Source organism: Coenobita brevimanus, chromosome 19 (genome assembly GCF_032717465.1).
Source record: "Coenobita brevimanus isolate Jiangsu-jjx chromosome 19, ASM3271746v2, whole genome shotgun sequence".
NCBI classification, from domain to species: Eukaryota; Metazoa; Arthropoda; class Malacostraca; order Decapoda; family Coenobitidae; genus Coenobita; species Coenobita brevimanus.
The window spans coordinates 25,367,027-25,392,124 of record NC_136972.1 but is presented as its reverse complement, the minus strand read 5'-3'; the positions used below and the strand labels follow the sequence as shown (position 1 = coordinate 25,392,124).

At 37.9% G+C, this 25,098-nt stretch overlaps 1 protein-coding gene across 4 annotated transcripts in view; it reads right to left on the bottom strand.

Moving 5' to 3' along the window:
* Positions 1-3,904: 3,904 nt before the first annotated feature.
* Positions 3,905-25,098, bottom strand: part of Tmep (Transmembrane endosomal protein) — a 163,646-nt gene continuing 142,452 nt past the window's right edge. For 3 of the 4 annotated variants that reach the window (XM_080266177.1, XM_080266175.1, XM_080266176.1), the window contains exons 9-11: positions 23,228-23,482; positions 18,203-18,448; positions 3,905-4,696 (exon numbers count right to left, since the gene is read on the bottom strand). In XM_080266177.1, the coding sequence (XP_080122303.1) occupies positions 18,219-18,448; positions 23,228-23,482 (485 nt within the window). In that variant the 3' untranslated portion in view covers positions 3,905-4,696; positions 18,203-18,218. The remainder of the gene's footprint in view (positions 4,697-18,202; positions 18,449-23,227; positions 23,483-25,098) is intronic. The other variant, XM_080266178.1, reaches the window with a different exon arrangement.

Below are 25,098 nucleotides of genomic sequence, written 5' to 3'. Positions count from 1 at the left end.
AAAACCAGACTTTGAAAAGCAAGCAAACCCAGTAGCTTGGGGGAAAAAAATTCAAGACATTGTCCTTTGAATGTCTGGTGGCTTTTTAAATACAGGTAGCTGTACAGTGCTGATACATGAAACTTTCTGAATCCAGCACACAGTACACAAAGATCACTTTCTGTGCAAATTAGGTCACACTTTTGTGAATGCAGTCAAGTAATTCATGTATCATGATTACCAGTTACACAGCAGCATGTGTATGGCAAGTATACACTTTTGAGATACTAGTATTAAGAGTCACTTTCATAGGTTCTCATGCCCAAGTGTTGTGTAAGTAGAATTAAGGATGCACTGACTCTCAAAACATACCTTATAAAATATGTGTGCTCAACTGTACACTCTGGCCTTAGAAAAATAATTTGATTCTCATCTTCACTAGTGAAACAAAATTCAAGGCTAGAGGTGAGCATGTTCCCAATGTCAAACAACTGATGAGTAGTTGTGGTCTGTGGAAGAATTAATGAAAATATGGGTTCTATAATAATACAAGGCATAAACCTTTATCACATTTCAATGCTACTGGTAAAAATTTAATATTCTAATTATATAAATACTTGAAGGTAGAGTTGCACAAGTATGGACTTCTTCACCTCGACTCTAGTTCCAGTACTACTCAATAGTTATGTAGTCTCAATACTTTGAAGGATCAAACTTAAAAAATAACAACACTGAAAAAATAATATTCATCCAAGCACACATTTCATTTATGGTATATGGGTATTAGTAGGAGTATATATGTACAGGGAAACATTTGGAAGGTACGTAACATTTAAATATATTCACACAGTATGGTAAGCAATACCTTCCAAAGAAAAAATTTTCTGTTTGTGAAAATAATTGATACATTAAAGCAAAACTTTTCAAATTAAGTAGTAGATGATGAAAAGAAAAAAAGGTTAAGTACATGAGTAACCACAACATAATGGCACAAAACTGGTCCAGTTGTGCAGTACGTTTCTTGAATATATGTAGCAAAACCATATCAAATTTACCAAGTGACTGCTGTATTTTATATACATATTTGTTATGATATACAGTACATTAAAAATATATATATATATATATTTATAATTATACTACAGTATATGGTTACACTCTCACATTTAACCAATTTCCTGCACAGCTTACATGCCACGCTTGGAATGTTGCATGGGTCTTTGGCATTGTGAATTTCATTTAATGATTTTAAGAAGCTATTTTACATTCCACATCAAGAACACCAACGATTAATAATATATATATTCTTATAAGTAGATAGACAACGTTTACCAACATGAATGGCATTGGAGTAACCATACAAACTGAAAATACATTAATAACTAAAGGAACCTAAATGTAGAAGGAAGTGGAAAAAGTACTGATGGAATTCTATTTTTTTTGATGATGATTACTTGTGTAATATCCATTCACGGTAAGAAATTCTTGTACTTCGATAAAGCCGTATTGAACCAATAGATACTAAACCCACCTCAAAATACACATTTAAAAGTTTTATTAGAAAAAAAGACAACCTTTGGGGGGGGGGGGTTGGCAGTCAACTTTTACCATAGCCACCCAACATTGGTGGCGAAATTGTTTAGTTTTAAAGATACTCCTGAGTTAAACCTTTATTTTTAGCACAGTAATGTTTTTCATCTGTTGCTAATACTTAATCTGTACCACGCTAGTGATATAGATCTACATCCTTTTCAAAAACGCCAGTGACGTAGCTCTACGTCCTGCAGCGCTGAGAAGTCATTGCAAGCAACAGAAGTAAAATGGAAGGTAAAAAATTGTATCATTAACTTCAGACATTTCTCAGCTATGCTTGCAACACTGATTAAGGAGTGCAGAAGGCAAGTAAGTTTTCACAGCTTCACAGTTGCTCTGCTCTTTGTTACCTTGAAGATTTCAGAGGTTGAGTGGCACCCACCTGACTCGATTCAACTTTCTGGCTTTGGTGATTACTTTTGTTAGTGCCAGGAATCTTATATTGATGTATTAAGCCCATATACCACAAAAAAAGAATCCAGAATTGGTTCACAACCTCACAGATGCTCTGCTCTCTCAGTAACCTCGAAGATTCCAGAGGTAGCGTGGCACTAACCTGACTCGATTCATCCAACTTTTGGGCTTTGATGATTACTTTTATTAGTGCCAGGGATCTTATACTGATGTATAAAGCCTATTTAGCCAGAAATAAAAAATCCAGAATTAGTTCACAAGCTCACAGACACACTGCTCTCTCAGTAACCTCGAAGATTTCAGAGGTAGAATGGCACCAACCTGACTCAATCCAGCCAACTATCTGGCTTTAGTGATTACTTTTATTAGTGCCAGGGATCTTATATAGATGTATTTAGGCCATTTAGCCGGGGGGAGGGAGGGGTCCAAAATCGACCAGCGTAGAGGTTTCCCCCCCACCCCCAGCGCGGTACGGGTTAAAGGTAACTTGTTTTTGGAGCAATCTATACAAGGCTTGTATTTAGTGTGTGTCATTGGGGGAGGGGGAATAGATTTTTATATTACTGCATCTATTGCTAGATAATCTGATAAATCACCTTTTGCAGTTTTATTTTTATTTTATTTTTCTTAACTTTCCCCCCCACCCCCAGCGCGGTACGGGTTAAAGGTAACTTGTTTTTGGAGCAATCTATACAAGGCTTGTATTTAGTGTATGTCATTGGGGGAGGGGGGAGGGGGAATAGATTTTTATATTACTGCATCTATTGCTAGATAATCTGATAAATCACCTTTTGCAGTTTTATTTTTATTTTATTTTTCTTAATGAGCAAGATTAGTGCATGCTCTGTGTTCTTCTGCCAAGACCTTTGCAAATATGGTTGGGTCAATACATACTATGCAGTTTTGTGTGTATTAATGTATCAGCACATCATCCCACAATCTTGATTCATGTTATGATAATGGATAATGTAACTACATTTACTACATATATAGTATATATTTTAATCAAATTCTCAAGAAGGTAGGAAGTCCTTTTATTTCAATAATATTGTACTTGGTAAATACAAATCATCCCTTGGTTTTCTGATCATTAATCCCAAGATTGTAGCCATTTGTTGGAGAGTTCCTGGTGTTTCATGAAAATAGATCTTTCTTAGGTATACAGATACACATCTTTATCAGCTCTGGGTAGGGAAGAAGGGTGTTGAAGTCCAGTACTGTTACACTGAATGCTATATAACCGAGGTATTTTAACAGTACTACTGCTTGTAATCAGGATTTGGGAATCCTAATAACAGGTATGTAAATATAAATATACAATATATATATCCCTGCAGCATAATACAAAGCACATGTGCTGTTGAGTAACATACATTAGCTTTCTGGTTCATCTTCACAAGGCAGTTCATGCTTGATCATCATAAACTGTGCTCTAAAAGATGCTCAATACCTGGTCACATACCACAGTTCTACTAGTTACTGCCTTTTAAAGATATCTGTTTGCTGGTACTTTAGTGATTTGTATAAAAAGAACAATAACTATTTTCATAACACATCTAGAATATTTTTCAAGTGTTTATAATAAAATTCTCAGGATGCCACAATATTTTAGTTTTCTAGCACTATACTAATCATCTTATTACTTTGAAGGGTAATGGCAATTATTTGCAGTAAATATCAAGAAGAATTATCAGTGTGTTTAGCTTTATCATCAAATTATGCTACACATTGAAATTTACATGAAGGACATACCATTCTAAACATCTGAGGAACTTCTCATTTTCATGCTGTTATTTCTCAGCATTCCTACTGTGGGTCCCATTATTACCACATATTATGGAAAAAAGAAGTAAAACAAATGATAAAGGCACAGTTAAGTAAGTTTCCTTTTATGTACCGTACTTAAATTGGTGTTGACCTTGAATATCACGACTCATATCAAACATAACATCCACATTCATGCCAACACTGGCATGTGAAGGAAAATTCCAATAAATAATTGATTCTACTACTTATCATCTGCATCTGGCCATTCATGTAACTGATATACTGTATTAATAACGGTGTTGGATGTGAGACAGGACTTTAATATGAAATATGGTAATTACAAGTACTGTTAGTTCACATAGCAGGAGTGCCCAGCTAAATCTGAAGTCTTCAATTATGATGTACAGTATCTTTATACATGCATACTTCAATAGCACCCACTGATCATGTGCCGATTAACATCAACATTGAACGTAAAACTCCCAAACTATATAACACTAATTAAACAATTTTAATGTGTTCACATAATAAAGTAAATCATGTCTGACAGCTTCTTATATTCCTCCACTTTTTACGTACTGCATAAGCACCAGTTGCTAACTGTCCAAAAATAATATACAATCATATGCTGCAGCAGTGTGACAGTCTTCCATCAGAGCCACAGACATGCAAATCAGCTTCCCTACCTAAAATACCATGAAGAACAGAACAGAACTTGCTTTTTAAATCAAATGACCAATTTGTTAAGTCTTGTGTATCCAAAACTTTTTTTTTTCCTTCAGTGTTTTCAGTCATCCATGTTCCTCACATTTATTTATAATTTTCATATCCAGTATTTATGACTGCATAATAGGCAAGCTCACTAAACTTCTCAAACTGAGACTGCTGTGACACAGGTGCAACTGCAGAATATAACGTGTCTACAATGTTCTTGGATCACAACCTGCAAGGTAAACAACTTTATTAACATTTTAATTTACAACAAACCAAAGGCATATTAAATATTGTGTCTGGGAACAAACAGCTTTGGGGGGGGGGGGATTACTTCTAAAGGTATTGATTTTTATATATGAAATACAGTACCTTCCTATCCCTCCCCCATCTACATAAAGATCAAATTTAATAGGATACCATTATTAATGGGTTCTACAGTGACATAAAGTAGGATACGATTATTTATAGGTCTTGGCACAACTTTAAAAAAAAAAAAAAAAAAAATTAGATGTATGATGTGAAATTGTTAAATCCCCCCCCCCCCAGTATGGTGCCATCAGCATCCCTCCCTCTGGCAATAAAAGTTATGTAAAATAGGATACCATTATTGATAGGTCCTGGGACAACAACTTTACCTCAAGAAAAAAATAATAATAATGCAATTTCCCCCCCACCCCACCCAACAAATATTAATTGTGGTAAGTGAATTTCAAGGCAACCTTCAGGAAGATGCTTTATTAACATCTCTATGGCACATTGACTTTAGAAATTGTCCCAGTCTTAAGCTGAGGAGAAGGAAGGTGCTGTTCCTGACACTCAGACCTGACTCACTCACAGAATCTTGCTGGTGCTACCTGGTAACGAGGTTGTAGTAGGCCGCGGCATTTTGTTTAATGATGTTTACCTCTATTGGTAATTTCGGCTGTGTTTTGGATTAGTAACAGACTTTTCTGTGAATGAATGTAGGGAAATACTCAATTAGATTAATTGATATTATGCAGGTACTATCCAAATACTGTATTTTTATATACGGTAGTATACCAGAAACTTCCGAGCTGTCAGTATTTAAAGTGGCGTTGATGGTTATACTGTTATATCAAAACAGTAGCTTCAGCAACCTAAGACTGGCAAGCTTACCAAATGTTCATTAAGGGACAGAATTGAGAATCCAGGCAAAGCCGAAATATGTAGCTGGTGTAAATGTTTGTCAATTGGGATTTTACACACACACACATGGGGACATCAAAATACAGTAAGTATTGTATTTGGGTGAGTATGTCTTGCCTCCCCCCTGTTATAGGGGAAACAGCCTAGGTATATTGATAGATTATGGATACCTACACACTAAGAGTTAAAAACATTGGCCACCCTGCCTCACCAACCCTACGCACCACACACACACGTCCTCGGACCCAAATCGTAAACCATCATCATCAAAGACCAAGTCATTGTTATCAATTTGTGATAATGGTAATACCAGTTAGTGCCAAGCTGTAAATCATACCATATGTGAGGGGAAGTAATGATGAATGCCCTGCTCCTTTTATTGCAATATGATGGAATATATCAAGGATAACACCCTCTCAGTGTGCAATGGTAGACTGTTTATAATGAGTGTAATGATATTATATTACCAGTCATTACCCATACAACTCTGACAATTATAAATGCGTTCAGGTAAAATCCAGTATTAACTCGTAATGGAAAGAATACATCAACTAAGATTTCACATTCTTCCATCCCTCCATCCATACTACAACCACTTTACCACAGGTCGGCTGTTACCAACCCAAAACTCGCATTTTATCCTCAGGCAGTTTACTGATTCCCAAACATTTGACTAGTCATAGCTGCTATTACTTCATACTGTATTAGCAAAACCAGTCTTAAACGTATCGATGTGATTCCATAATTCGTGAAGTATTTGCTGTGTCCTCTTCTGGACAGGGATTGCAGCCATTGTTGGAGTAAGGCAGTAATGCCAACAGACCCACAAATTGTAGAAGCACATTACCACTCCACCATGAAAAAGTAGGGATATATGGCACATAGAAATTTGGAATTATACTAATAATTTGATGTTCATTGCTACTGCACAGCTTGTAATCTTACAAATGCAGAAAATCCCTTATACTCTATATCCAGGAAAATTAACATTTTGCATAATTCATGATGTTGGCTTGGGTTAATTGGGGGTTCAGATATGATGCAATTATTATTATATCTAACATCTAATTATGGTACTGTTCCTTTAATTTACAAATATTGAATAAGGCTGGTAAGCAAATATGAGGTAGGCCTTTGAGATACGGGGAACAGTTGGGTTTTGTTTAATTTCCTGGATGATGGGTATGTAGGACTTGTTACAGCTGTAGCATTACAAGCTATGCAGTAACTGTGAATGTCAGAATAAAATATTAGTATAATTCCAAATGTCAGTGTGCCATATGTTCCTACTTTTTCATATTGGAGTGGTATTGTGCACTTACGTAATTGATGTGTCTGTTTGGTTCCTGAATTACTCCAACAGAATGGCTGCAATCCTTGTCCAGATGAGGATACAACACGTACTTCACTAATTATGAATCACATCCTTGCATTTAAGAATAATTTTTTACGAATATGTAGTAATACTAGCTATGACTTATGCAATGTCTTTGGATTTGGTAATCAGTGAGCAAATTGTTTGAGGATAAAATGCGAGTTTTGGGTTGGTAACAGCCAACCTGAGACACGTTTTGTAGAATGGATGGAACGCCAGCTGAATGCAGCATCTTCGATAATGCGTTCTTTCCAGTAAGAGTTAACACTGTGGATTTTATCTGAACGAATTTATAACTGTCAGAATTGTATGGGTAATGACTGGCAACAAAAAGTAATTACATTTATTACATGAACAGTCTACCATTGCACACTAAGAGAGGGTGTTATTCTTGACATACTGCATCATATCACAATAAAAGGTGCCGGGCATTCATTATTACATCCCCTCAGATGTGGTATGAATTACAGCTTTGTACTAATTGTTACTACCTTCATCATGAATTAATAACGATGACTTGAGTCTTTCATAACGATGGTTTTTTATTATATTTTGGGGTGTTCTTGGGTCCGAGGATGTGTGTGCACGTGCGTCAAACACAGAGGGTTGGTGAGGCAGGGTGGCCAACCTTCCCAATTGTTGATGTGCAGGTATCCATAATACATTAACATCCAATCCCGTTTTGCCCCGTGAGGAGCATGGGAGCCCGGGGCTATACAAGTTGGTCCAGACATGCAAGGTGAGTGACCAGCCTCACTCATCCCTGAGTGGCATTCCATGAGCAATAAACCCCAGCCTCCTCTTGGATATAAACCTACACAGGCTTAATCGGATTGGAGCGTCTTAATTACCCAATAATTCATCAGGTGCCAAAATTTGGTTATATGGTTACCACCCAGTCTAGTAAATGGTTTCCTGGTGTTCAGGAAACCACTTGGCTTGTCACTAGTGTAGAGTCACCCATAGGCAGAAGCAAGAGGAAAGAGCGAAGGAGAGAAAAACAGAAGAGGGAGTGTAAAGTCACCTTACACGAAAGAAAGAGAAAAGAATGAAGGAAAGAAGAGGAAGGACGGAAGAGAGGAAAGGGCAGACACCCAAAGCACCACTGCATTGATTGAGTGGATGGTGAGCACCCCTATCTATGTATCTCTCTCTCTCTCTCTCTCTCTCTTTCTCTCTCTCTCACACACACACACACACACACACACACACACACACACACACTCTCTCTCTCTCTCTTCGGTGTAACGAGTGATTTCTTGAAATCCCTTGGGAATTTGTGAAATGAATCTAAATTAGGATGGATTAATTAAAATTAGGTTAATTTAGGCTGGAGTTAGGTTATGCTGGGATATTCTAGGTTAAGTTTAGGTTAGGTTAATTTAGATGAATGCTTAACATGACTTAGCATTCATCTAAACCTAACCTAAACTAAGCTAGCATAACCTAAACTACTACATTACCCCAGCCTAACCTAACTGCAGCCTAATTTAACCTGATATTAATTAAATCCATCCTAATATAAACTCATTTCACAAATTACCCATGAAGTCATTGGTTACACAAATTCCCTGTAACATATGAACACTAGAAACAGAGTCCCAGCTGACAAATTTTAGTATACCAGCTAAATATTCCATTCATGCCTGGATTCTCAATTTTGGCCGATTACCGTTTTGTAAGTTAGGTTGCCGAAGCTGCGGTTTCAATATACAGTAATAATATCACTTTGAATATTGAAGGCTTGGAAGAGTTTGTTAGTATACTAACATAAGTATTTGGATAGTACAGTATCTGCATAATGTCATTTAATCTAAGTGTACTTTGCTCCTTATTCAGAAAAATGTAAAGTCAGGATTACCAGTGGAGGTAGACTTCATAAATTGCCACAGCCTACTACAACTTTGTTATTATATATAGAAGAGTGGGTCAGGTTTGAGTGTCTTCAACAATTCTCTTCAGCACCAAGGTGACTTGAAGGAAAAATCCCAAAATCAAGAACTAAGGGATAAAGGGTTTATTGCATTTTCCATGTTCATAACACAAGGCAAGGGTTTTTCTTTGGCTTCAGTATTTTACCAGCTTGACTCAGAAAATATATAAAACTTCTTATGCATTACATCATCCCACTTGTACAGGTTTCAAAATGGGTCAAACTTTATCTCCATAAGGGGGTGTAATTCTTCCATGAAGTCATTCACTGTACACCACCACTCAAGAATTTTTGTGAGAAACCTAAGAGCACACAATATGCATTTAAGGTCTCAGTAGCACCAAAGGTTGTCCCTAAATAGTACCGGTATATAAATATTTATATGCACATAAATCAGACTCATAAATTAATGATAGCATCCAACAGTGGCTCAATCGGTAGAGAGTTGGCCTGCAGTCCTGACACACCTGGGTTCAAATCCCGCTGAGGCAGGGAACAGTTTAAGGATTTGAATTTCAGAAAAATCAGACTTTACTGATCTACCAGAAGACCCGCCGACATGTCGTAAAAATACCCCCGCTATTACCAATACACCAGTCCTGTATGAGACAGCCCTAGCATGTATTCAGTATGGACGGTGGGTGTTAGCGCTGAAGTGGTGACATGTAGAGATGTGCGGTACGTAGGAGGACTACTGGGCCTTGAAAGCAGGCTGTGAAGCCTATGCCCAGAGTCTGTCACAAAAAAAAAAAAAAAAAAAAAAAAAAAAAAAAAAAAATCCAATTTTCCTTATAGAACAAACAAGTCGAGAATTAGGGAGTACAGAAAATAGATTAAATCAGTAAAATCTGAGATGTGCATTAGTTTCTTGTGCCACCATTTACTTTAGAAATCCAAAAAAAAGGCAAAATGAAAAGATTTCCTATAATATCAATCTTCAGCATACATTTCAGCAATATAAGTACTGTACTCCTCTACCTACATGCAACTTGTAGATACGAAACTCTCAGAATTAATAAAATTTGTAGGTAGTTTATATACAGATTTGACAATATGTATCAGGTACTAGATAAGCTGTCATGTAGATAGCAACAGTACCTCAGCCATTGCATATCACCACCGTTGGCATGGTGGCCCCCCCCCCCCCTTTTTTTAAAGAAGCTTCTGAATTTTTCTTGGTACTGCAGTCTTTATTTCCCCAGCATAGTTTTGAGAGAGGGGCAGTGATGGAGTAGCATTCTGTTTCTATGGAAAAAGATTAGGCAAACACTTGCAATCAATAATGAGCTAGGGGAGACGTCCAGTGAATGATGAATTGGAGAAACTTTTGAAGTGTGTGGCTGGAAGATGAATAACTAAAATAAATATCATTTAGTTTACAGCCCAATAAAAAGAGCAAGAGACATGTTAACATGGTGCAAGCTCTGCTGAAAACTCATTTAATGCAAGTCGTCAATAATTCCAACACTAAGGCAAAAAATAAATCTGATACTGTACACATGCAAGCAAGTGGTGTGGCAAGTACTGCAGATGGGGGGAAATCTGAGTTGTACGTATTTATAAGATCCAAGTAACTTTCATACAGAATGGAGTTTAGTACATTAAAAAAAAAAAAAAAAAATGATACACAAATTGAGGAGTGCCTGTAGGGGCAAGAAGAAGTTTTGACATTGTTGTCCCAAGTAATTTTCTGCCTCTAAATATTCTTGAGTCTGGGAAAATCAACATAAATATTTTCCATATATAAACTATGTGCCGTCATTTTATAGGTGACCTTCCGGATTATTAAGTTTCCCTACTTGTATGTTTTATTGCTTGTAACTGCCAGATACAGGTTATGGGTGGTATGTTTATCAATATCTACCAGGCCATCCTGCACAAAGTTTGTTAGGGTCTTTTAGTGTAGTCTTGCATGATGTGGAATTATAGCAATGCCTGTCAATGAATGTGCATTTATTTTGTGCATTTGAAGCTGGAATCGAATGAATCATGATCCCTGATTGCTTTAAATGGGGAAAATTTCTCTGATGCAGAACCAAAGAGCATCATTAACATCACAAATATGGCCCTCACTGCATATTTTAAGTAAAGAGCAAGTACAGTAGATACCATACACGAAGTTTGTTTCCTTGCGATGCTCTTCACAAAGGAAATTTAAGAGAGTTGGGAGGTTATTACATTTAGTTTCTCCACAGAGAGCACCCATTTGCAAAACTACTGGATCTGATATGTTTCGTGTCAAAATTTTATATTAATTTCTAAGTACACACACAATGTGTAAATACTTAATATTTTCAGTTGCAGTATGTACAGTACAGGACACCATACTCATTGACCTCAGGTAAGCAACAAGCTGCTCTATGGATGAGTCAAGTGATGAAAGTATTTTGGTTGAAAAGAAAGAAAAAGAAAATATAGTATTAGCCAGTGTGCTTGAAGTTACTTCATAAATGTTTCATCAGAATACAAGTTTGAAGTCCAGTTGCAAGACCACGTACTGAAACGAGGTGGTTAGTGGCAGGAAAGTGTGTTGAGGTAGGGAATAGGGCAGAACAGAGAACTGATGCAGATCAGAGGTATGAGAAAGCAGAAGATTGGAAATTGTCAGGGATAACAAAGTTTGTTGATTTAATCCTTATTTCTTCCACTCTGTTGACGAGTAATGGCTGAGCTTTTACATTTTTAACATAGTGACTTCAGTGATCAGTTAGGTTGCATGAATGAATGAATTTACGAAGAAGGAATGTTTAAGTGATATACTGTAGGTCACCCCACGATTTTATTTACCTCTGATTTTTACTGTGGGAAGTGAGGGATAGAATGGTTAAGAAGATGCAATAGCAAGGGAGGAAGATATGAGGGGAAAGAAGAAGTGAAAGAACATAAAAGGGAAGTTTTAGGCGAACAAAATGCAAAACTCCTTTCATAGGTGCACCCACCCTAGCAGTATTCTATGGGAAAGAACTAATTAATTATTTACCGGTTAAGGCCCTTGCATAGATGCCCTTTTCTCTCAGATGCTGACCCAGTCCAGCCATCAGCCCACAGTGGGAAAAGAGCAGGAAAGTTCAGTCAAGTGTTGTGAGTCATGACCTACCCATTCACTCATTGCTGTATGACAGTGATAAGCTAACGCATCATACCAGGCTGTGGGGAGGTTCGTAGAACAGTATGGGAATTATCCAAGACCTACACCGTGACTATTTGCATATTACGTGAATTTACAAAAATGCTTATTTTTTACAATTTTTCCTGTATTTTGGATCATTTGTCTGAGCAGAATTTTTCTTTGAAAATGAATAAATAAAGCTTAGTCTAAGCTTTGCCACTAGGATGCTTCTCACTGTTACACAAATGTAGGGTAGAAATTGAAAATATAGGAAATATTGTATAGACTATATTTTGCTCCATCCATTTTCATTATTTTTTGATTCGTTTATTTCAGCATGCATGCAGAGGCAGATGTTCTTTGTCATGAGATTTTGCACACACACTTTTGATGTGGAAGAGCCCCTTTTCTGCACGATTACAAAATGAGAATTGAAATGTAAAAAGTTCCACCCTGCTATGCTGTATACTAACAACTGGGATTCCAAACATTTCACCCTGCTTTGCAGAATGGTGCACTATATATATAGTGTGTAATATTTGCTACAGTTGGAGCCCAAGTTTATGGTTTTAGGATGCTTATTGTATTAGTTAATGATTCAGGTGGGATGCTAAGGTTATAAGATTTGGTCCATCCATCATCCAATCCTACATTGCCCCATGAGGAGCATAGGAGCCCAGGGCTAGGCAAGTTAGTCCTGACAGTTATAATGAGAGTGACCGGTCTTACTCATCCTTGAGTGGCATTACGTGAGCAATAAACCCTAATCACCCCTTGGATATAAACCTTCACTGCCTCAATCCAGTTGGAGTGCCAATTACCCACTAAACCACTAGGCGCCAAAATTTGGTTATGTGGTTACCACCCAATGTAGTAAATGGTTTCCTGGTATACAGGAAACCATTTGGCTTGTCACTCAATGTACAGCCACCCACAGGCAGAAGGAAGAGGAAAGAACGAAAGACAGAAGAAGGAGTGTAAAGCCATCCATAGGCAGAAGGACGAGGAAAGAATGAAGGAAAGAGACTGAAAGAGGACGGAAGGAAAGAAGGATGGAGGAGAGGAAAGGGCACACACCCGAGAGCAGCACAACATCGAGCGAGTGGATTGCGAGTGCCCCACCTACCACAGACTTGGTACTACTGAAATCTCAATTGTTGGTAACATATATTACAAAGCAGGGTGAATTGCCTGGATCCCAACTGTTAGGAACATGAGACTGTATATTGTATACAGCATAGCAAGGTGGAAGATTTTACACTTCAATTCAAATATTGTAATAATGCAGAGAAGTGGCTCTTCCATGGCATTGTGTGTGTGCAAAATCTCAACACCTGTAAGAACATCTGCCTCTGCATGCATGCTGAATAATCAATTAAAAATTAAACAAAAGAAAAGGGAGGGGAAAAAATACACTTTATACAGTATTTCCTATATTTTCAATTTCTATTCTACATTTGTGTAACAGGGAGAAGCATCCAATACTCCATTTCACCAAGTTTGGCACCATCAGTGATGTCCTCATGCCTGCAGGGTTGATGTAAATCCTCAGCACTAGTGAACCTCTATGTTTTACCTTGAGACCCAACACATAAAGGCAATACAAAAAGCTGCATAAAGTTCTGTGGACCTTTATCAGTGCTACAGGTGTTGAGGACATCATTGATGGTGCTAGACTTAGTGAAATATAGTGGCAAATTTTAGACTAAGCTTTATTTTTTCCCCCAGAGAAAAATTCTGCTCAGACAAATGATCCAAAATACAGGGAATTTGTATAAATTACATATTTTGTAAATTCACGTACTATGCTAATAGTCATGTTGTAGGTCATGTAGTATTCCCATACTGTTCTAGGAGCCTCCCCACAGCCTGGTATGATGCACTGCTTATCACTGCCATATAGCAATGAGTGGGTAGGTCATGACTCACAACACTATTAAACTTTCCTGTTCTTTTCCCACAGTGGGCAGATGGTTGGACTGGGTCGGCATGTGAGGCAAGGGCCTTAACCAGTAAATAATTAGTTTTCCAACAATACTGCAGGGGTGGGTGCATCTATCGAAGGTGTCCTGCATTTTGTTCACCTAAAACTTCCTTTGTATGTTCTTTCACTTCCTCCCTTGTTATTTCATCTTCTTTACCATTCTATCCCTAACTTCCCACAGTAGAAAATCAGAGGTAAATAAAATCATGGTGACCTACACCACTTGAACATTCCCCTTTTGTAAATTCATTAATTCATGCCATCTAACTGATCATCGGTCACATTGTATGTTAAATATGTAAACGCTCAGCCATTACTCGTCAGCAGAGTGGAAGAAATTAGGATTAAATAAACAAACTTCGTTATCCCTGACAATTTCCAAAATTCTGCTTTCTCATTACCTCTTCAACTGAATCAGTTCTCCATTCTGAACCAGTCCCTACCTCCATACACCTTCCTGCCCCTCGCTTCTCCCTTGCTTCATGTCTCTACCCTTTTTCGACATGAAGGTTTAAGATTAGACTCAATACATGGTCTTGCAACTGGACTTCAAACTTGTATTCTGATGAAATATTTATGAAGTAACTTCAAGCACACTGGCTAATACTATATTTTCTTTTTCTTTCATTTCAACCAAAATACTTTCATCACTTGACTCATCCATAGAGCAGCTTGTTGCTTACCTGAGGTCAATGAGTATGGTGTCCTGTACTGTACATACTGCAACTGAAAATATTAAGTATTTACACATTGTGTGTGTACTTAGAAATTAATATAAAATTTTGACACGAAACATATCAGATCCAGTAGTTTTGCAAATGGGTGCTCTCTGTGGAGAAACTAAATGTAATAACCTCCCAACTCTCTTAAATTTCCTTTGTGAAGAGCATCGCAAGGAAACAAACTTCGTGTATGGTATCTACTGTACTTGCTCTTTACTTAAAATATGCAGTGAGGGCCATATTTGTGATGTTAATGATGCTCTTTGGTTCTGCATCAGAGAAATTTTCCCCATTTAAAGCAATCAGGGATCATGATTCATTCGATTCCAGCTTCAAGTGTACCAAATAAATGCACATTCATTGACAGGCATTGCTATAATTCCACATCATGCAAGACTACACTAAAAGACCCTAACAAACTTTGTGCAGGATGACCTGGTAGATTTTGATAAACATACCACCCATAACCTGTATATGGCAGTTACAAGCAATAAAACATACAAGTAGGGAAACTTAATAATCCGGAAGGTCACCTATAAAATGACGGCACATAGTTTATATATGGAAAATATTTATGTTGATTTTCCCAGACTCAAGAATATTTAGAGGCAGAAAATTACTTGGGACAACAATGTCAAAACTTCTTCTTGCCCCTACAGGCACTCCTCAATTTGTGTATAATTTTTTTTTTTTTTTTTTTTTTTTTTTAATGTACTAAACTCCATTCTGTATGAAAGTTACTTGGATCTTATAAATACGTACAACTCAGATTTCCCCCCATCTGCAGTACTTGCCACACCACTTGCTTGCATGTGTACAGTATCAGATTTATTTTTGCCTTACTGTTGGAATTATTGACGACTTGCATTAAATGAGTTTTCAGCAGAGCTTGCACCATGTTAACATGTCTCTTGCTCTTTTTATTGGGCTGTAAACTAAATGATATTTATTTTAGTTACTCATCTTCCAGCCACACACTTCAAAAGTTTCTCCAATTCATCATTCACTGGACGTCTCCCCTAGCTTATTATTGATTGCAAGTGTTTGCCTAATCTTTTTTCCGTAGAAACAGAACGCTATTCCGTCACTGCTCTCTCTCTCAAAACTATGCTGGGGAAATAAAGACTGCAGTACCAAGGGAAATACGGAAGCTTCTTCAACCCAGGATAACCAGAGTGAACAAAAAAAATGCAATGTGCCAACAGTGGTGACATGCAGTGGCCGAGGTACTGTTGCCATCTACATGACAGCTTATGAAGTACTTGACACATATGGTCAAACCTGCACATATATTACCTATAAATTTTATTAATTCTGAGAGTTTCATATGTATCTGCAAGTTGCAAGTATATAGAGGAGTACTTATATTGCTAAAAGGTATGCTGAAGATCGAAATTACAGAAAAATCTTTTCATTTTGCATGTATTGGCCAAGTGTCATTTGGATTTTCAATTTAAATAGTGGCATAAGAATGCAGATTTCTCAAATATTACAGTCATTTAGTCCACGAGTATTTTGTGCACTGCCTGATGCTGTCTTTGGTACTTGTTTGTATTCTTAGGCAAATTTGATTCAGTGCTTGTAGAATTCTGTCAGTAATAGATTATGGCTAGAAACATTTATATGCTGTTCAGGGACAACCATTGGTGCTACTGAAATCTTAGTTGTAAATTGTGCCTGATGGATGCTCTAAAAAACTGCTGTATGCTGGGTCAGGATATATCTATCTATCCGTCATCCAATCCTACGTTGCCCCATGAGGAGTGTAGGAGCCCGGGGCTAGGCAGTTGGTCCTGACGTTTAAGATAAGAGTGACTAACCTCACTCATCCCTGATTGGCATTACGTGATTATATATATATATATATATATATATATATATATATATATATATATTACAGATAATTGTGCAATGGGATGTTGGCCACCTAGGTCACCACATATTGCACTGTTATTTTTTCTGGAGGCAAGTAAGAGCCATTGTTTATTAGGAGAAAATACATGTTGTCCATATGGAAGAGATCTCAGCAGCAATTGCCATCATTACTCCTACTATGCTAGGGGCAGGGTGGCTCAGTGGTAAAGCACCTGACTAAGAGACCTAGGGGTCAACAATTCATGCCTTACCCGAGTAGCTATGCTACTGGGAGAGGTAGCACTCTCCTGTCAGCAGGGCTACATGATCTATAAAGAACTAATTCTGGTAATTTATTTCTCCATATTGTGCTCACCATCCACTCACTCAATGTAGTGCTGCTCTCAGGTCTCTGCCCCTTCCTCTCCTCCATCCTCTTCTGTCTTTCTTTCCTCGTCTTTCTGCCTACAGGTGACATTACACTCTCTCGTCTGTCTTTCAATCCTTCATTCTTTCCTCTTCCTTCTGCCTGTGGGTGACTCTACACTGAGTGACAAACCAAATGGTTTCCTGTACATTAGGAAACCATTTACAGTACTATGCTGGGTGGTAACCATATGACCAAATTTTGGCAACTCATGGTTTAGTGGATATTTACGGAGCTCCAATTGGATTGAGCTGGTGAAAGTTTATATCCAAGGGGTGGTTGGGGTTTATTGCTACACAATGCCACTCAAGGATGAGTGACACTGGTCACTCAGGACCAACTTGCCTAGCCCCAGGCTCCTATGCTCCTCATGGGGCAATGTAGGATTGGAATTAAAAGAAGGCTCACTGGTAGAACACCCGACTCATAACCTTGGGGTCGAGAGGTCATGTCCCACTCAGAGTACCTACCCTACTGGGAGAGGTAGCATTCTCCTATCACCTACTGGGGCTGTATGATCTATCAAGGTCTAGCCCAGAGGATTAATTTTCCCATTAAAAAAAAAAAAAAAAAAAAAAAAAAAAAAAAAAAAAATGGTAGACATGTCTGCAACAATGTGTTTGATGTTCATGGTGAATATTTTGAACATTAGAAGACAAAACTGCCCTAACCATAAAAAAAAAAAAAAATCACTTACCCTGTCTGTCCTGACTTTTTTAGTCACCCTGTATACTTTGAAGCTACACTGGCCTACCACTTCCCCTAACTTCTGCTAAAAAGCCTGCTTAGAAAAAAAAAAAAAAAAAATCTGAATCATTTCATGTAAGCTGTACACCCACTTAAGCATTTTTTCAGGAGATAGAGTTTCAACCCAACTCGGTCTGCAACAATGTAATTGATATGGTGAATATTTTGAACATCTGAAGATAAAACTGTCTTAATCATAAAAATTATTTTTCCTGTCTGTCCTGACTTTTTTTTTTTTAGTCACCCTGTATACTTTAAGGCTACAATGTCCTCCATGTGAGATTTACACCCACTTGGGCATTTTTCCAGGAGATAGAGTTTCAACCCAACTCGAACCCCACACAAGTGGGAGTGAGTCAGGCCCAAACTGTTATATTTTTCTTAAGTTTAGCACTGGTAAATACTAAAGCAACTCACCTTCCACTTGTGCTCCTCACTGGAACTCATCATCAGAGCTCAACAACATTGTTTTCTCATTGTAGGCTGCTCGTCCATTGCCATTGTTGCCATGGCCACCATTCTGGATTACCCTGCCCCCTGGACCACTACCTCCATTGTTGCCGAGACTGCTGCCACCAACACCACTGCTTCCATTGGGACGTGGTGTTTCATCAGCATCGTATGTGCTGACTGCTGTGTGGCCTGATCCTCTTGTAGTGCCACCTGTAAATCATCAGATAAGGCTACCGACACCAAAAAAACGTACACTGGTAGAAAACTGGGTAGTGCAGACCTTTGGCTTTGTTGGCAATTTGAATTTCAAAATTACTCTATAGCCAACAGTGTTCAACTTCCCCCCCACCCCTTAATAAACCAATGTATAGTTTAATAGTTTCAGTATCTTTCACCAGAGCCATAGGTTGTTATACCTTAATAAGTTTAACATACATAATAAACTGAGGTATAATATACGCAACAAGGGAAGTATGTTGAGTATGAATACTACAATTACCATGCTTTGCAATAAATAACATTCCAGTAATCTTTGTTTCATGCACCAAACAGTAGGATATGTAAAAAATGCAGATTCTTAAGTCATAAAATACTATCACGTACAGTGTATATTACACAGGATTATAAACACAAACAGCAAGCACTGCAAGCATGTTGAGTAAAAAACAGTAAGCCCTAAGAAAGCATGCATAATATATACAGGCACCAACAGCAATTCTGTATGACTACATTTCCATATTCAGGCATTATCCCCCCCCCCCCATGCACCTACTAAATCAGCATTAAGTTTTCGAGATGCATGTGCTTGTACAACAGTTTTGTTGTTGCTTAAGCCCGACCTGTCTGGCCAAGCAGCTTCATCCACCAAAGGAAAAACAAATGCTTCTGTAAGGTCATCCAACAGTACACTGCTTAGGGATCCGGCACTCCCATGTCCAAGACAATGCCTCACCAGGATCGGACCAGGGTCCTTCCCACAGCGAGGTGCATGGAAATACAAGATTTGGCTCCCTGCTGGATGCCACAGCTGCTTTACTCTACTCAGGGTACACAGTGCCACCACATACAGGATCCTCATCAGTGCCAGATGCTGGCAGTAAACTATGGGAATTACTAAATTACTTCAAAATACCATAAATACTACTGAAATTGATGAAATACATTACTGGTATTTACATCATGATAATCAGTGATACAGGACACCCAAGGCAGATACAGTAGATACCCACAACATCCTTAGCAAGTTTGAGTAGAAGGACACACAATCTATTTTTCATCACTTTCCTCAAAGACAATCTTCCCTCCATACCTCCAACTAAAATACATGATCATGACAAAAGACAAAGAACATAGAAGAGTAGTCAAATAATCACACTATGAATGTACACCAGAGCATTACTGTATTGCCAAAACAGTTGACAAAACTTCCACTAAGAGTTCTCTAAAATAACTGTTTTCATTCATTCATAATCCACTCCTTTGCTGCCCCATCAGGAGCACTGGGACCCAGGGCCAGGATACTCACTCCTAGCAGTTGAGGTAAGAGAGACCAGTCTCACCTGCCCAAGTAGCATTATTGTGAACAATAAACCCCCAACTCCCCTCAAATGTAAACCCCTGCCAACTCCATATAGTCCGAAACTGCCCTCTCCCTACTGTGATTGTATTAACGGATTATAATACAGTACAGTCTTCACATAACGCGAAACAGGTTACGCAGAACCTCATGCTAAATAATGTTTGTGCTAAAATGTAACATAATATTTACATGTAAAGTAAAAGGTTAGGTTCCAGGAGCCCCATATTTTTCTTTTAAAAGATATACATAAAGATGGGTTGTCTGCCTTAAAGGGCCAATGGCAGTGTGTTTACATATGATCTCGCAGACTAGACATATCAATCCAACCTAACCTTACCATTTTGTTCCCCAATTAGTCCTAGAATTTTAACTACCTTGGACTGCCCCCAATACCAACCAGGCAAAAATATCTAACCTAATTAACACATGATAGATTGCTGCCCAGCATTACACATATTTCGCCAAGAATTACTTTGACCAAATTTGTAATACATACATATATATATATATATATATATATATATATATATATACATACTGAAATCATCCACACAGAGTGATTGCATACAACTTCTCTGAAAAACACAAATGCAGTAATCTTAAACATAAACTATATATGTTAGACTCTTGACGTACTGTACGAGCCAAATTTTCTAACCCCGTGTCTGTTTGTTCATAACAAAGATCAGTCACAAAGCCATTTTTAAGCTCATTGCACTAGATGTGAAAAAACAAACTTTACTGTTCCCTCATCATTACTATCTTTAGTTTTTTATCACTCTCCAACAAAGAGACAATCCACAACGTAACAAATCTGAATAATTTTATCCGATTGTCTGAATATTCTCCGCATTAAGGCCCCGCACCACACGCCACTTTGTCCAATAATTTTACTTTTCCCTTGGGAATAAATGCTTTACTTGTTCTTAACAACACTTACAAGATGCTTAGGCACTGTAACTGAAGTTAGTTTGGAACCAATTACTAAGAGTTCTGATATGTAATGAGGAGTTAGGAAACAAATTAATGAATGCTTCTAGACACAATGACAATCAACACAACCGAAGCAGGCAGCACCTGGTATGGGATGTGAGTCACATGAGTCTAATTGGTTCAAGGAACTCTATCGGCAACTGACAAAAGCACGACACATGAGTTGTAAACAAACACAGCCATCTGGAAATCCAATACCTAAACACACCCACTTCCCACTCAGTTTCTCATGCACACTTGAGTGTTATTATCGCCCTATTGAAGAATTAACCCGTTAACTGCTCTATACAGCCTGGGCTGTTCTGAGCGCGACTGCTCAATACAGCCATGGCTGCGCAGGTGAATTTCAAATATAGAGCCATGGTGACCAAGGCCGACCCATGCAAGCATGTTTGAGCCTTCAAAACCGAAACCAAAACTGAAAAAGAAAACGAAAACCATAATTCCAATAGGGAATCAGGCACTTCAATGTTCATCCATGGCTTTACCAAGGTAAATATTGAGCTAATATTTCATTACTATATACTTTGGCATGTGTTCTCTCAATTCCTAAGACAAAATTTAGCCTTTGGGAAATTTCATTTTTACTCCTATGTCTTCGCACCATGGACACCTCAAAAAAACCACCATGAGCAGTTAACAGGTCAAGGGAATTTTAAATGCTCATGTTATTGAAAGATTGTTGCTTCCTTTGGGCTTAAATCACAAACCTACTGTAATACTGTACTACTCTGAAGTGCTATGACAAAGATGTAAAATAAGTTGCTAATGGGCAAAATTATGGGACAAGTTAGTGTAAATTGGGTATAGTTTTCATTTATAGTACTAGTATATGATACTGTACTCTTATTTTCAGAAATATGATTGAATTTTCCACCTGAGAGGGGGAGGGGGGACCCTCAGGGTTAACAAACTTTTGCCTTTAATGAACCTGGCTTCCACTAAATTAGTCTGTTATAGCAAGGGTTTAAACTATCTTGCAATGTTTGCTGGGGGGGGGGGAATTACTAATGAACTGCTCTGGTGATAACAACCAACAATACATGATTTAACAGATTCAAGCAAACTGCCTTAATTTCAAGGTATCTAAGAAGTTACACTATAAGTTAGGTAAGAAGCCTGCACTAAAGGGCATGGGACACTGAAATCCTAGAAATCACCACTTACAAAGTTTGGTTTTATACAATGCATGGGAAGGGGGCGGCACAAAACTACCTTCTCTCAATTTACATCCTTTAAAAGAAATAAGCAAAACGGCCTCAAGTGCGTGCACCCATTTCCCCTTCTTCATATGGGAAATATGTAAGTTAACTTTACACTGGTACAATTCATTTTTTGCACTCTTAAATAACTTCACCCATCTGTTATTAAGGTGCCTACCATACATACCTTGTATAATACTTTGGTACCATATATCTGTGTACATGAAATAACACATTAAATACAGCAAAGGTGAATAATTGAAGTGCTACAACAAACACACCCATGGCACTTGTGCATGTGCACAATGTTTAGTTGCCGCTGTCACTGCTGTACAAAATGATAAAACTGAAAAAATAAATGTCATAATAAATCACCCAAGCAACAAAATCAGAACTGACTAAACAAATATACTAACCAAAATATGGAAATAAAAAAGAAAGTATATAAGAAAAACCCAAAGCACTTTCAACCGACAAGACAAATTAGCAAATCAGGAAAACCAGAAGAAACCTAAACCCATCATTCACTGTTAAGACCAGTATATTACAGTACGTACCCAAAACCCTTTACACCACATTCATGATAAAGACTTACTGACTTGAGAAACTCATTATCAGACTGGCAATTAAGACAGCATTTCAAACTATTATATGCAGCACTGTCAGAAATCTGTATCATGAATGAAAAAACACACTACAGTAGAGTACCTTTGGAAGAATTTTATACGGAGCATCCCATCACCCAACCGGTTAGTCTGTAGGGAGTGAGCATGCCAGGAGATTTCAAAGTTTTATATTTTATCTCATCTGTATGGACAGCTAGTAATGAATCTATGAACTGCTCTTACTAGTGCAGTACAAAAGTTTTAAGCAATCTAAGGCAATGAAAGCATGTAACACAAATCTCCAGCATGATCACAGTTAGGACAATAAAACTGTATTGTTCCTGAGGTCTCATATGGGAGAAATTCTGTGAATGCCAGTGTTTTTACCACACCACTATATACAGTACTCGCTACTGTACCTAAAGTACACTGATGTTTCCACTTTCACTCGAGCAACAGAAACAAAGCAAGAAGTTAATTACTGTATTACTTTGACATTTACATTGAACATGCTCACAATGTGACCTCAGGTTGCAACTACAAGTGTGATGTGATGAAGCTGCTGCAGTGAAGTGAGGGTGCAAGTGTTGACCCCCCTGGGGCACAGCACCTTTAGAAGGTGGTGGAGGTAGCCTCACAAGCTGCTGGGACTGTTGTGAGGGGACTGCTGTGGAGAGGACACTGATCCCTGTCCCAGGCCCTGCACCACCACCGCCACCACTATGGTTAGCGGTGGAGGTGGTGGTGGCAGGGGGGGTGGGGGTGTCGTGGGCCACAGATGTGGAGGACACAGGTAAGAGATCCGGTCGCAGCTCCTCCATGTCATGGCTCTGCGTCAGCACCTGAGTGGGACGCCCACCGCCGCCTAATGGGTCCGGGCGCCACAGTTATGTCAAGTGCATTTTGAGACTAAAATATTAAGTACATGCAGAACCAGTGACTAAAATAAAAAGCTGAATTAGGAAAATTTACCAAGATCATAAATCAACTAAACTGAATACCAGAACTTACCATTAAAAGTAAAATAAACTAGGGAACTCAAAGAAAATACCAAACTGAATAGAGTACATGATCAAGCTGTGATTATATTCTTTTGAAGCACTTAAAAGGGTGAAGTGTATCTCCAGCATTTATGTTACACCAGGGTGCCCCAGGTATTGTATTATGGTGGTGCAAAATCATCCACATCCAACATTCTAAAATATTTATATAAATATGTTGCAGTAATTAATGTAGAAAAATGTATTATTAAATAATTCAAAACACTATACAATAAAGCATAATAAACATCTTCAATACAGTAACTGTGAATTTTAAAAAATGCTGTACTATGCCGTATCCCTTACTTTCTCCTGGCAGCTACTATTATTAATACTGTGCCTTCGCTAATTCTTCGTAAGTGCTTCATAGTCATGCACAGCACCCAATGTCTAACGAGGATGTAAATTTCCAAACCATACCAACATGAAATGCCAGTGTAGAGCCCAAACTTTAACTGCTAAATGAACTGGCAGGGTCAATATAATGTACTACGCCAAACATACTCTCTTGCAGGTTGCATTATATACCAGTAATTTTACTGCAGAATAATGGCAGCCATCTACAATACATTAACCCTTTCAGTACGATGATGTATGTATTAAATTTCTGCTTTGTGACTATTATTCAATTTTGGCAACACATTTGGTGTTTTAGGGGTTAGAAACAATCTCCATTAAACTTTTCAGTACAATGACATCCTAAATTCTTTCCAGCTATTCCCACATGATGTTACTCAGCTTACTTGACAATGCTGAGAGTGAAGAAATTAATGTACAGTAGAGGACAGAAGTTCACCTAACATGAGGTGTGTAAGTTGCCAGGTGGATAAAGAGGAATAAACTGCAATGAGATAGACATGTACAAAGAAAGCACACTGACAGGTTCCCAAGAAAGCATGTGAAAGTGATACACATTGGAGTCTCTTTTATCCGAAATTCTTTTAACCGTAAGTTTTGCTAAAACGTTCTCATTTCGATTAACCGCAAAAATCTGAAATCTATCTGAAAATTCAAACACGGCGGGCTTGTTTCACGCCACTAGCATTAGTTTATGGTTGCTCTCCTAGTCACTTGACCGAGCGTTTAAGACTTTATTTGTTCGAATTGCTTATAGTGAATGACGTAATTGTTTTGGTGAAGGTTTATTTAAGTTTATTTGAATGAAGATCTATTTAAGTTAACAGTTTCTATTACAGTTACAAAACTGAAGTTACATACATAGTTACTACAGTGTATTAAGTGTTTTGGTGATGGTTGAGTGGCTTTTGGGGTGCTGCTGGTGGTGGTGGTGAGCCAGACATTGCCAGAAATGGGTGATGGATGAGTACAATACTGTTCCCTTGTATCCTACATATTATTACAGTATCTTTTATCCGAAAAAATCGATTAAACGAGACTTTGAAAGTACAGTACCATGATTTTCAAAGAAGAGACTCCACTG